This window comes from Ovis aries, chromosome 3 (assembly GCF_016772045.2).
Source record: "Ovis aries strain OAR_USU_Benz2616 breed Rambouillet chromosome 3, ARS-UI_Ramb_v3.0, whole genome shotgun sequence".
NCBI classification, from domain to species: Eukaryota; Metazoa; Chordata; class Mammalia; order Artiodactyla; family Bovidae; genus Ovis; species Ovis aries.
The window spans coordinates 210,331,007-210,348,329 of record NC_056056.1 but is presented as its reverse complement, the minus strand read 5'-3'; the positions used below and the strand labels follow the sequence as shown (position 1 = coordinate 210,348,329).

Genomic DNA, 17,323 nt, shown 5'->3' with positions numbered 1-17,323 from the left:
CTGTCCATGGGGTTCTCCAGACAAGAATACTAGAGTGGGTAGCTGTTCCCTTCTCCAGGGGATCTTCCCAATCCAGAAATTGAACCCAGGTATCCCACAGTGCAGGTGGATTCTTTACCGGCTGAGCCACCTGGGAAGCCCAGTGCTGTACAAAGTCCCATCCAAAAGTGCTGACTGAGTCTATGGGGCTGATGGGGAGCATCAGCAGGTGTGAATAAGTCACCCATCAGAGGTCAGAGTCTATCGTCCTCACTCAAGCACGAGCTATCTCGTTAGTGTATTAGGATGGTCACACGGAGGAATCAACATGAGTATACATTGGTCCAGAAAAAGGTCTTCTTCCTGGAAGAAGTCATGCAAAGTCAAATGGAGTGAGGAGGGAGGAAGCCCAACTTCTAAGTGAATCAGCCATGTGACTGTTTGGAGAAGACAGATTAATAACCTCAACTTAATAAGAATTATCCTAACCACAAAATGGGATGCGAGAGGCTGGAAGAATAAGGTGTGTATTAGTTGCTCAGTTGTGTCCAACTCTTTGTGATCTCATGGACTGCAGCCCTCCAGGTTCCTCTGGAATGGAACCTGGGCAAGAATTCTCCATGGAATTCTCCAGGCAAGAATACTGGAGTAGACTGCCGTTCCCTTCTCCAGGAGATCTTCCCAACCTAGGGATCAAATCCAGGTCTCCTGCACTGCAAGCAGATTCTTTACCATCTGAGCCACCAGGGAAGTCCAGGGAAGCCACCAGGGAAAAATAAGGTAAATTCCCCCAAAGTCTAGATTCCAAGAATCCAAGAGAACAAAGCATGAGTCAAATAAACATCACCTCTATTCTCACCTCTTTTCAGTATATTTCTCTTTACCAGACTTAGGCATATATTTGAAATTCCATTCACTTGTTAGGTGGATCAGCTGGACCCAATAACTTCAGGCTTATCGGGTGCTTGCAAATAAGAACCGAGGATTTCTCAGCCCCAACTGGTTTCCCCAGTAACCCTCCACACTGCAGTCTGGTAGGAAAATGAATGAACTCAACACTCCTGTGTGTGATATTTCCCCTCGGGGATGAGTAGATGGCTAAGCTCATCACTTTGGGGAGAAGGGTGGAGAACGAGAGATTTCACGAAAATGAAGCACTGGCTGTTCTCACAGAGCAGCTCGAGGAGACCCCATGACGGGGAGGCAGGGATCACAGGCTGAAACAGCTGGGTTTTCTCCGCAAAGAGGCAGCAGAGGGCGCTACCGAGCACGGTACGGCCTGCTGAGGTAGCTGGTACCGGGGTGCCTGAGCCAAGGGCTTAGATAAAACCCAGAAGCCGGCTGGATGCCTGTGTCTAGCTCCCATCGCTAAGCAGTCAAAAGGTTTCACTGAGGGCTGTCGGTGTCTGTCAAGTCCCAGCTCTCAGCCTTGTTTTTAATGAGCCTCGGCAGGGAAGTCCTTCTGTGTGAGAGAATGGAAACTCCGGGTCTCAGAATAAATCCCAGCTCCTCCGCAGACTTGCTGCTGAGCACACCACTGGCAAGTGTCAAGATCGGTGACTCACTCACATCGACAATATTAAATAGTAATTTCTTAATAGTAAGTTCAGCCATGCTGACTTCACCTGGGCATGTGTTTATTGGTAACTGGAGAGCAGGACTGAAGTCTTCTGGGCCAGACACATGGTGGCTGCCTGGTAGAGGAGCTGATGCTTTTAGGAGGAGAGCACCGATTAGAAAACAGATTCACACGGAAAACTTGTCAGTTGCACAAAGTCCAGCAAACAGCTTTGCTTCTAAGCCATGTCTGTTTAGTCTTTAAGTCGAGTCCAACTCTTTGTGACTCCATGGACTGCAGCATGCCAGGCTTCCCTATACTTCACCACCTTCCGGAATCTGCTCAAATTCATCACCAATCAACCATCTCACCCTCTGCCACCCCCTTCTCCTCCTGCCTTCACACTTTTCCAGCATCAAGGTGTTTTCCAACGAGTCAGCTCTTCGAATTAGATGGTCAAAGTAGTGGAGCTTCAGCTTCAGCATCAGTTCTTCCAATAAATATTCAGGGTTGATTTCCTTTAGGATTGACTGGTTTGATCTTGCTGTCCCAGGGACTCTCAAGAGTCTTCTCCGTCACCACAGTCCAAAAACATCAATTCTTGGGTGCTCAGCCACCTTTATGGTCCAACTCACATCCATATACGACTACCAGAAAAACCACGGCAGTAGCACTTTTGTCCCTAAATCGTGTCTGATTCTTGTGACCCTATGGACTATAGCCTGCTAGGCTCCTCTGTCCATGGGATACTCCAGGCAGGAATACTGGAGAGAATTGCCATTTCCTTCTCCAAGGGATCTTCCTGACCCAAGAATTGAACCAGGTCTCCTGCATTGCAGGCAGATTCTTTATGGACTAAGCTATGAGGTTAGCCCTCACGAAAAACCATAGCTGCTACTTTACAGACCTTTGTCAGCAAAGGGATATCTCTGCTTTTTAATACACTGTCTAAGTTTGTCATGGTTTTTCTTCCAAGGAGCAAGTGTCTTTTATTTTCATGACTACAGTCACTATCCACAGTGATTTTGGAGCCCAAGAAAATAAAATCTGCCACTGCTTCTCAAATCTTTGTCACGGAGGAGATTTTTTACATATATACAAGGAGATGGATAATCCTAGAAAACCTAATCTCAATCAAAACTAGTCCACACTAAAAGGTCAGGGGAAAAAAAAAAATATTAGCACCACCTTGGTACAGAGTACTTTGAAATGTTAATGCTGTGCCCATAAATGGTTTTAAAATTAGAATACAGTCAACTGACAATCATTTGTACAAAATGGTAGCCACGGTAGCATGGATAGTCCCGCATCATTTAGGTTTGAAGTCAGAATGCTCTGTATGCATTGGGTTGGGGATTTTTTGTTGCATCTTTGGAGTTTTTTGATGCAAGCAATTGGAAGAGGATTCTGGAAAAATTACACCTTAGGATGACATTAAAGGACTTCATAGTCTCTGAGACAAGCTGTAAAAGGGGGAGACGCCTCGAGAACTGAAGTCAGGTCGGGGTCATTCACTAAAGTCAGGTCTCGGTCCTTCACTAGCTGCATCATCCACAGACTCTTAGTTAGAAGCCACAGTGGCTATAAATCCAATGACGTGTTTCTTCAACCTATCATGTTCTCTTGGACACAGAAGAAGGCTGATGAATGGCTTGACCATCAGGTGAACCAAGACCCCGGAGTGGGTGGTGTTCTCAACGAGTGACCCACTGCTCACAAGTCAAGTGACATACAGGGCTCTACTAGCCACAAAGGGAGGCAATTATTCAAGAAATTCAGACAGAACATCTGCTATTAAGATCTCAGCTCTAAAGTAACCCGCTTTTTAAAAAAATATGGTTTAGATTAATCACCTTTAAAAAAAAAAATGCTCCAGTCTTTCCTATGCATGTAAGCAAATGGAGAACAAATGGAACCAACCCCTTGCTAAGCAGACGAAAGTTCTATAGACACATCACACACATATGGAAATACTATTAAGTAAAGCATGTGACTCACATATCAAAGTTACTGGTGATAAAAGGTACCATTTAAAGTCCCACACAATGTAACTTTTCTGGGTTTGATGCTGGACTGTGGCTTTATAAGACATAATCATTGGGGGAAACTGGATGAAGGGCACATTGGGCCCCTCTGCACTCTCTTTACTGCTTCCAGTGAATCTATACGGTTCTCAGAATAAAACACTTTTTATTTTTATTTTTTTTTAGAATAAAACATTTTTTAAAAAGTGATATGCTATGCTATGCTATGCTAAGTCGCTTCAGTCGTGTCCAACTCTGTGCTACCCCATAGACGGCAGCCCACAAGGCTCCTCTGTCCCTGGGATTCTCCAGGCAAGAACACTGGAGCGGGTTGCCACTTCCTTCTCCAATGCATGAAAATGAAAAGTGAAAGTGAAGTTGCTCAGTCGTGCCCGACTCTTAGCGACCCCATGGACTGCAGCCCACCAGGCTCCTCCGTCTATGGGATTTTCCAGGCAAGAGTACTGGAGTGATATACAGATACTAAATTCCAGGCCTAATGCCCAAAGTGGAGATCTTTAAAATAATTCCAGGAAGGGTGAAAGTTTTTAATTGCTTAGGAGTGGCTGGGAGGACAGGGAAGCCTGGCATCCTTCAGTTCATGGGTCTGCAAAGAGTCGGACATGACTTGGCAGCTAAACGACAACAAAACAACAAGGAGCGGCTGATAGACACAAACCCTCCAAGGGTATGAATTTGTCTGGATTCTGTATTGGGATTTAGAGGCTGTTCTTTTATTGACAGGAGAAGGCAATGGCACCCCACTCCAGTACTCTTGCCTGGAAAATCCCATGGATGGAGGAGCCTGGTGGGCTGCAGTCCATGGGGTCGCTAAGAGTCGGGCACGACTGAGCGACTTCACTTTCACTTTTCACTTTCATGCATTGGAGAAGGAAATGGCAACCCACTCCAGTGTTCTTGCCTGGAGAATCCCAGGGATGGGGGAGCCTGGTGGGCTGACATCTCTGGGGTCGCACAGAGTCAGACACGACTGAAGTGACATAGCAACAACTTTTATTGACAAGTAGTGATATGGATTGTTTGTGAGTGTTCATCAGGCATAGAGCTTGGACTTTTGACAGATATACAATTATGACTGAGGAGCAGTTCTCAAAAACTACTTCATAATATGCTTGACTTTTTCTATGTACACCTTCCTGACTGGCCACACCTTATTCTGAGTCTGAAAAACTGAGAATCAAAATGTCAAATTTTACAGCAGCCTATTTTACACATTTTCATTTTGGAAAGTTGAATAAGTTCAACAAATTTTACAAGAGACTCCACTATGCGAATATAGACATATACTCTATCCATAAACACGCTTATATCACTAAATTAAATGTCATGAAACAATTCTGATAGTTCCTTCTCATGCTGCATGCTAAAATTATATTTCATTCCACTCTATCTTATCTTATTCTTTGTTGTTCAGTCACTCAGTCATATCCACCGACTCTTTGTGACTCCACGGACTGTCTTCCCTGTCCCTCACTAACTCCTGGAGTTTGCTCAAACTCATGTCCATTGAGTCAGTGATGCCATCCAGCCATCTCATCCTCTGTCACCCCCTTCTCCTTCTGCCTTCAATCGTTCCCAGCATCAGGGTCTTTCCCAGTGAGTCAGCTCTTCACATCAGGTGGCCAAAGTACTGGAGCTTCAGCTTCAGCATCAGTCCTTCCAATGAATCTTCAGGGTTGATTTCCTTTAGTCTTATTCTACTGCATTTTTTAAAATACTTATTTATTTACTTGGCTGCACCAGGTCATAGTTGGGCATGCAGGATCTTTTAGTCACCGTATGTGAACTCTTACTTGCAACAGGTAGGATCTAGTTCCCAAACCAGGGATCAAATCCAGTTCCCCTGTATTGGGAGATTGGAGTCTTAGCCACTGGATCACCAGGGAAGACCCTTATTCTAGTTCCTTTAAAAGATAACCATTAAATTGATTCTATAATCCACCAATGGACTGCTATCCAGAGTGTATAAGACATCACACACTCGACAGGCATCGTGATGTATCTGCAATGGTGATGATCTCATTGTACAAGCATGTACACCTGCACACCTATGAGAGCCCAAACGTGTGCGTGGGTACACGCCTTTGTAGCATGTGTAGACCACGGTCCCCTCCAGCTGCACTGACCACTGTCACACGGGTTCCCATGTGGGGAACCAGGGCACAAGTCCCAAGTCCTGATATCAACCAGCACGTGGACTCTCTACCCGCCGAGCTGTTGGTCCTCAGTGCATGGGATGAGTCCTCCAGTTCGGATCAACATGAGACCCCGATCCCCAGCAATCATAATGGGGCAATGGAGCTGTGTTCTCTGAGAAGGCACCAGGAGTGGCTGGCTAGAGCTCCTGGGCTGCCAAGGAGGGTCAGAGCCCTGGGGAAGACGCCACAGATTACTGGGGAAAGCAAAGGCTTTGGAACATGTGCCTATGTGCTCAGCTGCTTAATCATGTCTGACTCTTTTCAACCCCATGGACTGTAGCCCACCAGGCTCCTCTGTCCATGGGATTTCTCAGGCAAGAATCCTGGAGTGTGTAACCATTTCCTACTCCAGGGGATCTTCCCGATCCAGAGATTAAAATTGCATTTCCTGAGTCTCCTGCATTGGTAGGCGGGTTCTTCACCACTGAGTCACCTGGAAAGCCAGGAGGCAACAGAGGTCTAATCTCAACCATGGTGGACTTCCCTGGCAGTTCAGTGGTTGAGACTCCATGCTTCCACTAGAGGGGCTGTGGGTTCAATCCCTGGTCAAGGAACTAAGATTCCACATGCCAAGGGGCATGGGTAAAAAATAAATGAATAAAACATCAATGTGATTTCACTGATCTGGGTTAGAACCAGGGGTTAATTTTTAAAAAAAAAAATCCCAACCCTGACAACTATGACTTGCTGAAGTTGGACAAGCTAGGTGGCCTTGCTTCTCCATGGAGACCATGCCTCCATATCTCTGAGGTGAGAATAAGGCCACCTATTGTTGACAACATCGATCGCTTCAGGATCGAAGACACAGCACATAAAACCATCAGCACTGGTGCAACTCACACTAGGAATGCAGAGTGTATTCCTTCTTCCTTTGGACTTCCCAAGTGGCGCAGGGGTAAAGAATCTGCCTGCCAACGCAGGAGATACGGGTTTCATCCCCAGGTCAGAAAGATTCCCTGGAGAAGGAAATGGCAACCTACTCCAGTTTTCTTGCCTGGAGAGTCCCATGGACAGAGGATTCTGGTGGGCTACAGTCCATGGGGTGGCAAAGAGTCAGACATGACTGAGCACATGCGTACACACACACACACACACACACACACACACCTTCCTTTATGCTGTGAACAGCAGAGCCCTGAAAACATAGCTCAAAGGTCCCAGAATTCCAGTCAAGAATCCTGGATGGATGATGACAGGGTTCTATACACAAACATATTCAAATCCTTGTGCTTATACTAAGATATTTAGCTTCATTCTAACTATATACCTGTCATCGCCAGTTTTGCTAATTTGCAAGAGCTTTTCTACAGAGTGACAGAGGCCAGAGCCACCTGGTTCTTACCATTTATCATGCTATCCTCAAACAGCCCAGCTCTCCCTGTTTCTTCAGGAGGTCCTGACTTCCCCATCGCCACCCACCACTGCAGTGGACACCTGCAGGCTGCCCAGTGCCCCCATCCCCGGGGCTATTGAAGGAGAATCCCCATGGCACGGTGTCAGCCTGCCCCCAACCCCAGACATGATCAGCTGGTTGACAGCCTTCACTTAAGCCAAAAAGAGCCGACAGGACTTTTTCACTTAGGATCAATCACATATAAAGCTCTTAAAATGTGACACCCCATGAGCTACTAGCAGCAACATTCACATCCTACGGAGAAACTCTGTAGTAAAACAAGAAATACTCGAAAGAATCAGAGACCGCCAGTAAATAGAAGGAATCCCTATTTCCACGGTCCTTTCAGTGAGCCACGTGCCAGCCACTGGACCCACCGAGGCCTCCCCACCGAACCCTGAGGATAAATTCCCTTTTTTGCTCATGCTAGTTCCCATGCATTTCTATCACTTGTAACCGCAAGAGTATTAAAATACACAAATGATGCTTCAGTTTGCCAGGACAGTTCTGGAGTTGCCAAGAGCTTTAAACTCTAAACATTGGCTAAGTGTCTCTTCTGTCCCCTGAGCTCTATTTCTGCCTATGTTGGTTCATTCAAGAATTGTTTATGAATACTTTGCTGGCTGCCAGACACTGTCTTCTTTAATCCTCAGGATACCACCATGAGGCAGGTGTTAGTACTGCCATTTCACAGCTGAGGAAATGGAAAGTCAGGGAGCAAGGTATCCCATCTCAAGGCTAATATGTGAAACAGTCCACCCTAAAGGATGTTCCTTTGTTGAGTGTCTATTTTTTTGCAGAATCTCTTCCTCATCAGGACCAGCCTTTGTTCCATCTCTTGGATCTCCAAGAGCCCCCCGTCACCTCCTGCAGTCTCTGACTCCCAGAGCCGGGGCTGAGGTGTCCTCAAGCTCATAGCATTTTATCCCAGCAGTATCTGGCCACATAGATGCCATCTTCACCCAACACCACTCAACACTTGCTGCCTTGGTATGGAAATGAGAGAAAAATGCCATAAAATTGAGGGGGAAATGCTTTCCCCAGGCATGGTTTCTTATCTCACCAGTTCTCTTCCACCTGCCCAATCAGACCCTGGTCTGGAGAAGAGTCTGACCAGGAGAGGAAGCAGCCACACTCAGCGTGGCTCTGAGCTCTTCTCAGAATCCGATGCTCTCTGCTCTCTCAGGAGAGAAGGAAGGGAAGTGGGGAGGAGGACACAGGCTGGGGCTCTGGAGGGATACGTGTGAAATGTACGATGTCCTCGCAACTGGGATGACACTCTGAACGACTGACACGTGGGAACTGAGCCTTCGCCTTTAAAGTCAGCTCACCTGGGAATATCTTCTTCGATGGTTGCACATCCGTAAAGAAACACGATGATCCCAATGACAGACGACGGGATGAGGAAGGATGTATATAATCCCAGCCAGGCAAAATACAGTCCGATCTTTTCTCCAAAATACTTTCTGGAAAAAAGAAGAAAATGAAACACACACTAAGAAGATCATAGCCTTTCCCTCTTTCTGTTTGCTCTAAACCTGACAACGGGTCGGCACAAGGGACGGAAGTTATCTGGGGAAGGTGGGGGGTTGGACCTCAGCACCAGGCATCAACAACTGGTCTTTTCTGAAATGAATCGCATTCCCTTAGAATCGCATACGCACGCCTGTTCATGGAAAGAAGTTGCACAGAGGAATCCAGGCCTAAGAACAAACTGAGAATAGGTCATATATTTTGGCATCTTTACCAGACACACATGAATAACATATCAGAATTCCATGAGTGCCATAGCACTCAACCCACAGAAAAACACACCTTTGTGAAACTGCTTATCTGGACAAAACACACAAATTCGGGGGCATACATCCTGATGTATGGGCTTCCCTGGTGGTTCAGACAGTAAAGAATCTGCCTGCAATGCAGGAGACCTGGGTTCAGTCCCTAGGTTGGGAAGATCCTCTGGAGAAGGTCATGGCAACCCACTCCAGTATTCTTGCCTGGAGAATTCCAGGGACAGAGGAGCCTAGTGGCCTTCAGTCCACGGGGTCACAAAGAGTCAAATATGACTGAGCAACTAACACACACAGACACACAAACACACACACACTGATGTATACAAACCAATATAAATACAGTCATAGAAAAATAACTGGAAGAAATTAGATAAAATATGGGTCATGGTTTCTTTGGCTGATGGGACTATGGGTGGTTTTATTGCTTTATTTTTTTAATCCTTCTGCATTTTTTAACTCTGTTTTGTCATGAATTCCTTTTTATAAAAAGTGGTTTCTTTTTGAAAGAAAAGGTACCATCCATATCTTTTTGTTCCCCAGATCACACGGTTAAAAAATGACCACATTCCGTCTCTACAAAGGGTTTTCCCTTAGATGAGTATTGATTACGGATGCTTGATGAGGAAACACAATCCACAGAGAAGAAGTATATTTTATTTCTCAGGAGCCTCTGACATAAAACACAGGAGGGAAATAAGAGCTCAGCTCACATTTTGATCTAAGGACTAGAGAGTAAGGAGAACAAATAAAAACTTATTTATCGAAAGCGACGGCACCCCACTCCAGTCCTCTTGCCTGGAAAATCCCATGGATGAAGGAGCCTGGCGGGCTGCAGTCCATGGGGTCACGAAGAGTCAGACACAACTGAGAGACTTCCCTTTCACTTTTCACTTTCATGCATTGGAGAAGGAAATGGCAACCCACTCCAGTGTTCTTGCCTGGAGAATCCCCGGGACAGGGGAGCCTGGTGGGCTGCCGTCTATGGGGTCGCACAGAGTCAGACACGAAGGAAGCAACTTAGCAGCAGCAGGGCACTGCTTCCACTTAGGATGTAGACAACTGCCAGGAAATGTAGGTTTCATCCTAACAATAAAAGAAAGCTAGATAACCTGTGAATCAAAACTTTTCGTGACCCCATCAGAGAGTAGAGGTTGCAAGGTAAACAGACGAGCCGCACTTTTTTAAAATGACAAGCTCCTCCAAGGAAAAATGGACTCACAACAATTTTGTTGAGCATGAGACAGAAAGGCAGTCCCATAAAGTGAGTAAGAAGAAACAGCTAAAAATTTTCAAGACACTGGAAGCTGAGCGAAGGTCAGCATGACATATTGAATAACTGGGCACTCCAGATATAAGAGGAGGTTGTACTCATTTGCAAGATCCTACGGGAAGACCAGCAGGTTTCTCATGAGAAACCTGAGAAGGACTGTAGGCAACAAAGGGGCCAGAGAGAGCCCTTAGATGCATACAGGTGAGAAAGCCCACCCATCTCCCTGAACCATCTTTCTTTTAAACCAAAAGCCTCAAGCAGAGGGTAACAAAAATCAGCAGTCGGATGCTGGGGAGGGGCAGGAGAGAGACTCCATGGGGCAAAGGGCTGAAAGGGAACCATGAGGACCAATTTCCAGTGCCTTACAGTGGATCTGAGAGTTGGACCATAAAGAAGGCTGAGCGCTGAAGAACTGATGCTTTCACACTGGGATGCCAGAGAAGACTTTTGAGAGTCCCTTGGACAGCGAGGAGATCCAACCAGTCAATCCTAAGGAAAATCAACCCTAAATATTTCATTGGAAGGGCTGATGCTGAAGTTGAAGCTCCAATACTTTGGCCGCCCGATGTGAAGAGCCAACTCATTGGAAAAGAGCTGACTCGTGCTGAGAAAGATTGAGGACAAGAGGAGCAGGGGGAGACAGAGGATAAGATGGTTAGATAGCATCACTGACTCAATGCACATGAGCTGGAGCAAACTCAAGGAGATTAGTGAAGGACAGGGAAGCCTGGTGTGCTGCAGTTCATGGGGTCACAAAGAGCTGGACACGGCTTGGTGACGAACACTGACGACAACCCCCAGGAGGCACAGTCACAGAATCCCACCACTGAAGGGATCTGAAGTCCGTGGTGCGCTGAGTGACCCCAGCAGCAATGACATCCAAAGCCACCCCCACCTCTGACTAGCCTGACCCCACTCCACTGCTAAAGGCCTGACAGAGAGGCATAAGCCCATTTCTGGGCATAAATACCATGTACTCCAGTCTCTACTGTCCTTTAAAACACAGTGTCCAGAATTGAGAAAAAAAAAAAATCTTGAGAGGGACTTCCTTGGTGGTCCAGCCATTGAGACTCCACTTTCCTAATGCAGGGGGCTTGGGTTCGATCCCTGGTCAGGGAACTAGAGCTTACATGCTGCAACTAAGACCTGGAGCAGCCAAATAAATACACATAGATGAAGGTTAGTTTTTTTTAAAGCTTGAGAAACACGAAAAATGTACTGTCGAGAAATGAGGAAATCAATAAAACCAAAGTTGATCTTGATGCCATAAATATCACACAGGGATTTTCTCTCTCTTTCTCTTTATCTTTTTCTTTTTCTTTTTTTTTTTTTTGATGTGAACCATTTTTAAAATTTTATTAAATTTGTGACAATATTGCTTCTATTGTATGTTTTGATATTTGCCCATGAGGCCTATGGGATCTTAAGTCCCCAACCAGGGATTGAACCTGCAATGGAAGGTGAAATCTTAACCACTGGACCACCAGGGATGTCCCATACAGGGACTTTAAAATAATTATAATAATACGCTAAGGAAGAATCTAATAGAAAAGAAAAAATTGGAAGTGTCCACAGAGAGACAGAAACACAAGAGTGTAACATGGAAATACTAGAGCAAAAATATTTTATCAGATATAAAAAAGGTCTTCATTACAGTATCTCAGCAGGTGACTGAATGCAACTGAGGAAAGACTCAATAAACTTGCATGTAAGTCAATGAATACTATCCAAACTAAGATACAAACAATAAAGAAGAAAATAGAATCTATTGATCAAGGGCTATAGGCAGTATCAAAGAAGGTATCATATATGTAACTGAAGTCCCAGAGGAGTAAGAGAAACAGAATAGAAGGAATATCTCCATGGATTATGATTAAGAATTTTCCAAAATTAATCAAAAATAACAAAACAGATCCAAGAACTCCAAGGAACCCCAAGCAAACAGGTCAAAAAATAAAAATAAAACCTCACACACTTAGACACATCATAATGAAACTTCTGAAAAGCAAAGATAGGAAGAAAGAAACCTTTAAGTCGGAGCAGTAGTGTGTGCATGCTAAGTTGCTTCAGTCATGTCCAACTCTTTGCGACCCTATGGACTGTAGCCCACCAGGCTCCTTTGTCCATGGAGATTCTCCAGGCAAGAATACTGGAGTCGGTTGCCATGCCCTCCTTCGGGGGATCTTCCTGACCCAGGGATTGAACCCGTGTCTCCTATGGCTCGTGCACTGCAGGCAGATTCTTGGCTGCTGAGCCACCAGGGAAGAACACTGGAGTGGCAGGGGTGGGAGGAATGAGGAGGTGGGGTATTAGGTACAAAGGAACAAAGGTAAGATTTATAAACAAGTTCTTGGCAGAAACTATGCAGGCCATAAGATAAGAGAGTGGCAACTTTAAAGTATGGAAAAAAAAACAACAGTCAATACAGAATACTATACAGAAAGAAAGCGGCTTTCAAAAAGGAGGCAAAATAAAAACTATTTCAGCAAGCAAAGGCTGAGGGGATTCACTGCCAACAGCTCTGCACAACCAGAAATGTGGAAGGAAGTTCTTTAGTTAAAAATCTAGGTATACAGATCTTTCATGTGAGAGTGCCAGAAATAGTAAAAAATAATGGTAAATGTAAACACATTCTTCTTATTTTTTATCTTTTTAAAAGTTAATTCACTGTCTAAAATATCGTTCTCAATGGGGGCAAAATTGTCTCCAAGGGGACAAAATTGGTTCTTTGGAAGCCAAAAACTATCTTAGTTATTACAGTTATTTTTAAGGCCTCCAGAAGGCCAAAGAACATAAACTGACGTATAGTACATCTGTAGTATTTTAACCGTGAAGAGGAAATTCAAGAAAAAAATAATGTCTACAAAGTGCCTTAGGAAAGAAACAATGGGGAAACAAGTTTGAGAAACATTGGCATAGAACAAAACCAGTTACAACATTTTGTGGTGTTCACAACAGACATTAAAGTGAAATGTATGCAGCAGTAGCGCAAAACAGAGGAAGGAGGAAATTGAGGGAGGAAACTGAGGTGTGCTGTTTTAAGGCTCTTACGCTCTATGTTGAAGTAGTATATATTATTCGAAAGAAAAATACGATACCTTAATGATGTATTTTGTAAACCTTGGAGCAACCACTAAGTTTTTTAAACGGCTGATACTGGAGATAAAATGAAATTATAAGATTTCAAAAGAGGGCATGAAAAGAAGAAAAACAGGGAAAAAAGGACATACAGAACAAGTGAAAACAAATAGTGATATGGCAGATTTAAAATACAAAAACATAAATGATTACATTAAATATAAATGTATAAGAAACCCACATGAAATATAAGCGCGTTTACAGAATGAAAACGAAAGAATGGAAAAAGACATACCACGCCAATACTAATGAAAAGAAGGCTAAGGTATAAAAGGGATGATCAAATAATCATACAGTGATCAATTCATTAAGAAGACCAAATAATCCTAAATATTGATACAAACACTAAAATACTATGTCAAATGCGCACATCAAAATATACGCAATAAAAACTGAGAACTAAGGATTTCCCCGGTGGTTCAGTGGTTAAGACTTCACCTTTCAATGCAGGGGCTGCAGATTCAATCTTTGGTCAGGGAGCGAAGATTCCTTGTGCCTCAGCCAAAAAAAACAGAAGCAATATTGTAACAAATTCCAGAATGACTTGAAAAATGGTCCATAGCAACAAAAACTGAAGGAAAAAAAAAACTGACAGAATTGAACTAGAAGGATAAACACATATATCTTCCTGTATAAATAAGGGACTTCAACACTTCTCTTTAGTAGTTGACAGAGCAAGTACGAAAAAAAGCAATAAGAATACAACAGTCACCTCAAACCAACTTGACCAAACTGATATCTATATAACACACCATCAAAAACCACATTCTTCGTAATACATCGTCACCAAGAACCATATCTTGAATCGTGAAGCAAATCTAACAAATTTTTTTAAAAATGAAATAGTAAAAATGTTTTACTATGAACACAACTAAATTAAAGAGCAGAAAGATGTCTGGAAAAATCCCCAAATATTTGGAAATTAAATAATATCTTTCTATGTAACCCAGGGGTCAAAGAAGAAATCACAAAGGAAATGAGAAAGTATTTTTGACTGAGTAAAAACAAAAACACACATATCAAAATTTGTGGGATGCCATTACACTTAGTATGCCAGTAATACTTAGAAATTTATAGCACTGAATATTTGGGACTATAATAAGAAAGTTCTTTTTAAGTTCATCCAGAATTGTTCTTATTGAATTATAGTTGATTTACAATGTTGTTTTAGTTTCAGAGGTACAGCAAAGTGATTCACGTGTGTGTGTGTGTGTGTGTGTGTGTGTGTGTGTGTGTGTGTGTACGTGCGTGCTAAGTCGCTTCAGTTGTGTCCGACTCTTTGTGACCCTGTGGGTTGTAGCACGCTAGACTCCTCTGTCCATGACATTCTCCAGGCAACAATACTGGAGTGGGTTGCCATTTCCTTCTCCAGGGGAGATTCCTGACCCAGAGATGGAACCCGCGTCTCTTACGTCTCTGCATTGGCAGGTGGGGTCTTTACCACTAGCGCCACCTGGGAAGCCCAGCACTGTTCATAACACCCCCCTAACTGGGAACTACCCAGATGGCCCTAAGCAAGAGAATGGATAAATATGTTCTGACACATTTGCCCCGAAGAATATTATACAACAAGGACAACGGGCGAAATATAAGAGCACACAACCACATGGACAACACACACCCTCTGAACAAAAGAAGACAGGTTCACAGACAGGTTCACATTATTATACAGTACAATTCCATTTCTTTAAGGTTCAGAAGCAAAATAACTGTGTTAAATACAGATGGTTATTAGCCCGAGGAAGGCAGCGACCAGAAGGGAAATGGGTGAGGGTGGGGGGACTTCAGGTGTTGATACGGTAAGTTCCCTACATACCAATGAGTTCTGTTCCGAGAGCACTTTTCCTAAGCCCAAAAATTTAGCCTAGGTACCCAACTAACACAGTCAGCTATAGACTGCTATACTGTAATAGGTTTATGATACTTTTCACACAAATAGCACATAAACCATAGACACAAAAATTAAAGAAAACAGTTTTAATCTCAAGGTACAATATCTTGAAAAGTACCATAGTCCAGTACAGCAGCTGGCACACAGGGGCTGGCATCGAGTGACCAGGCAAGAAGCGTTACTGACTGGAGGAGGGGGCGGAGGGGGGAGAGGGTGGAGCTGAAGGATGGTCAGCAACAGGAGACGGAGGGCAAGCTGCCAGCTCACTCGCGCCTGATGTCGATGGACAGGTGGAAGTGCGTTCGCATGTTTGAGAGTTTGCATCTTTGAAGGTTCATATGTGGGGGACTAATTTATAATGTTCTTCCTTGATCTGGGTAATGGGTATAAGGGTGTGTTGTTTTCAAAAATTCAGAGAGTTGTATATATTTTTGTGCATACACCTTTCTGTCCGTATATTATACTTTGGTTTTGAAATGGCTCAAGACACCACATGTCCTATAACCCACAGGCCAACAGACTCCCTGAAGGGCATCTTACCCGTTCTCTTGCCTTCAAGCCAGAAAGCAAGAAACCCACGTCAGGCGTCATCATTTAGGCTCAGACTTTCTAGCAGCCCTGAAAGGGAAGCTGTCATCTGAGGGCAGCTCAGAAGGCCAAACAAAGACAGGGCTTCCAGACCAAAGTGGCCAGCCCGAGACCAAGGTCAGCATTCGGCAGGGTCCCTGAGGCGGTGACCTAGGCCATGTGATGGCTGCACCATCCTCAGGAGCTCAGACTGGGGCAGGAGGTGGGTATCAGGGGGATGGGGGAAGGAGGTAGCCATGCTAGCCAGAGGGGTAACTTACTGCTCTCAGCTCCTGCCAAGCCTACATCATCTGATACAGCGGCAGGTGGGGCACCCTCCCTGCTGGTCTGACAAAAAGTGGTCAGGCTTTCCCTGCCCCTTGAGGAGGATTAAAGGCACACAGGTTCAGGCACCCCGAGCAGGACCGTGGGCAGGTGCAGGGACTCCAGAAAGAATGTTCTGAGCCTTTAATTAAAGTTCGCCACTGCTGACTCTCTGGAAGTCAGCCTAGAATTTCCTACTACAGAAGGAGCCAGGCAGCCAGCGAAAGCCTCTCCCAGATGAAACCCAGAGATGCGGCCAGCATAGTTTTGCCTCCTGAATTGCCAGCGTCCTCTCCTGTACCTCGGCCTGGAGATAATGTGGTTGATAAGGGGTCAGGAGAGCAAGGGAGGGATATTCACGTGGTGGGGACCACGGGTCAAACCCTAAATTAAGTGCTTAACAGCATCTCATTTCATGCTCACAAAACCTTACAAGATGAGTTAAAAATTAGTGTTAAGATTGGATTCAGAGGTGCAAAACGGTTGAAGGTGTTGGGGTCCTTCCAGTCACCTTCTGTTTGGTTTAAATGGTGGCTCAATGCAGGACACGCAAGTACAATCTCTGGGTTGGGACGATCCCCCAGAGAAGGGAATGGCAACCCACTCCAGGATTCTTGCCTGGAGAATCCCATGGACGGAGGAGCCTGGTGGGCTACCGTCCAGGGGGTCGCAAAGAGTCAGACACGACCAAGTGACTAACACCTGCACTTTTCAGACATAGTTGATATTTATTTAAAACTAGTGTTGATGGGTTTCTTTCCTCAGGACTGCAAGCACGTGGCCCTTCTCTCCTGTGGGTACAGACATGTCCATGAGAAAGGACCCTCCCTACCAGTCACAGGATGACAGGTTCCCCAGGACTCTCTCTCGACCTGCCTTCTCATCGTCGGCCTGAACCCAGCCCTGTGTGTGGGACCCCAGGTTGGGAAGAACAGTCGGATCATCACCTTTCTGCCAAAGCCGACAGCAGGACCCAAGCCACCGACCCCTTTGCCAGGCACAGGCCGGCAGACACCGTGGCTGGCTCCTGCGATCAACAACTCGAGGCCGGAAGACTCTGAGTTCTTAGCCCTCCCGGGGAGGCCAAAGAAAGGGCCCCTTCTGGAAAGAAAATTTTGCTTATATGAGGGAAATCCAGAAAGTCCAGTAAAAAGGGGCTGGGCTCAC

The 17,323-nt window shown here is 44.9% G+C and overlaps 1 protein-coding gene across 1 annotated transcript in view; it reads right to left on the bottom strand.

Annotated features, from left to right (window-relative positions):
• Positions 1–17,323, bottom strand: part of ANO2 (anoctamin 2) — a 342,394-nt gene that overhangs the window by 179,146 nt on the left and 145,925 nt on the right. Inside the window, exon 11 of the mRNA XM_042247625.1 lies at positions 8,505–8,639. Within this exon, the coding sequence (XP_042103559.1) occupies positions 8,505–8,639 (135 nt within the window). The remainder of the gene's footprint in view (positions 1–8,504; positions 8,640–17,323) is intronic.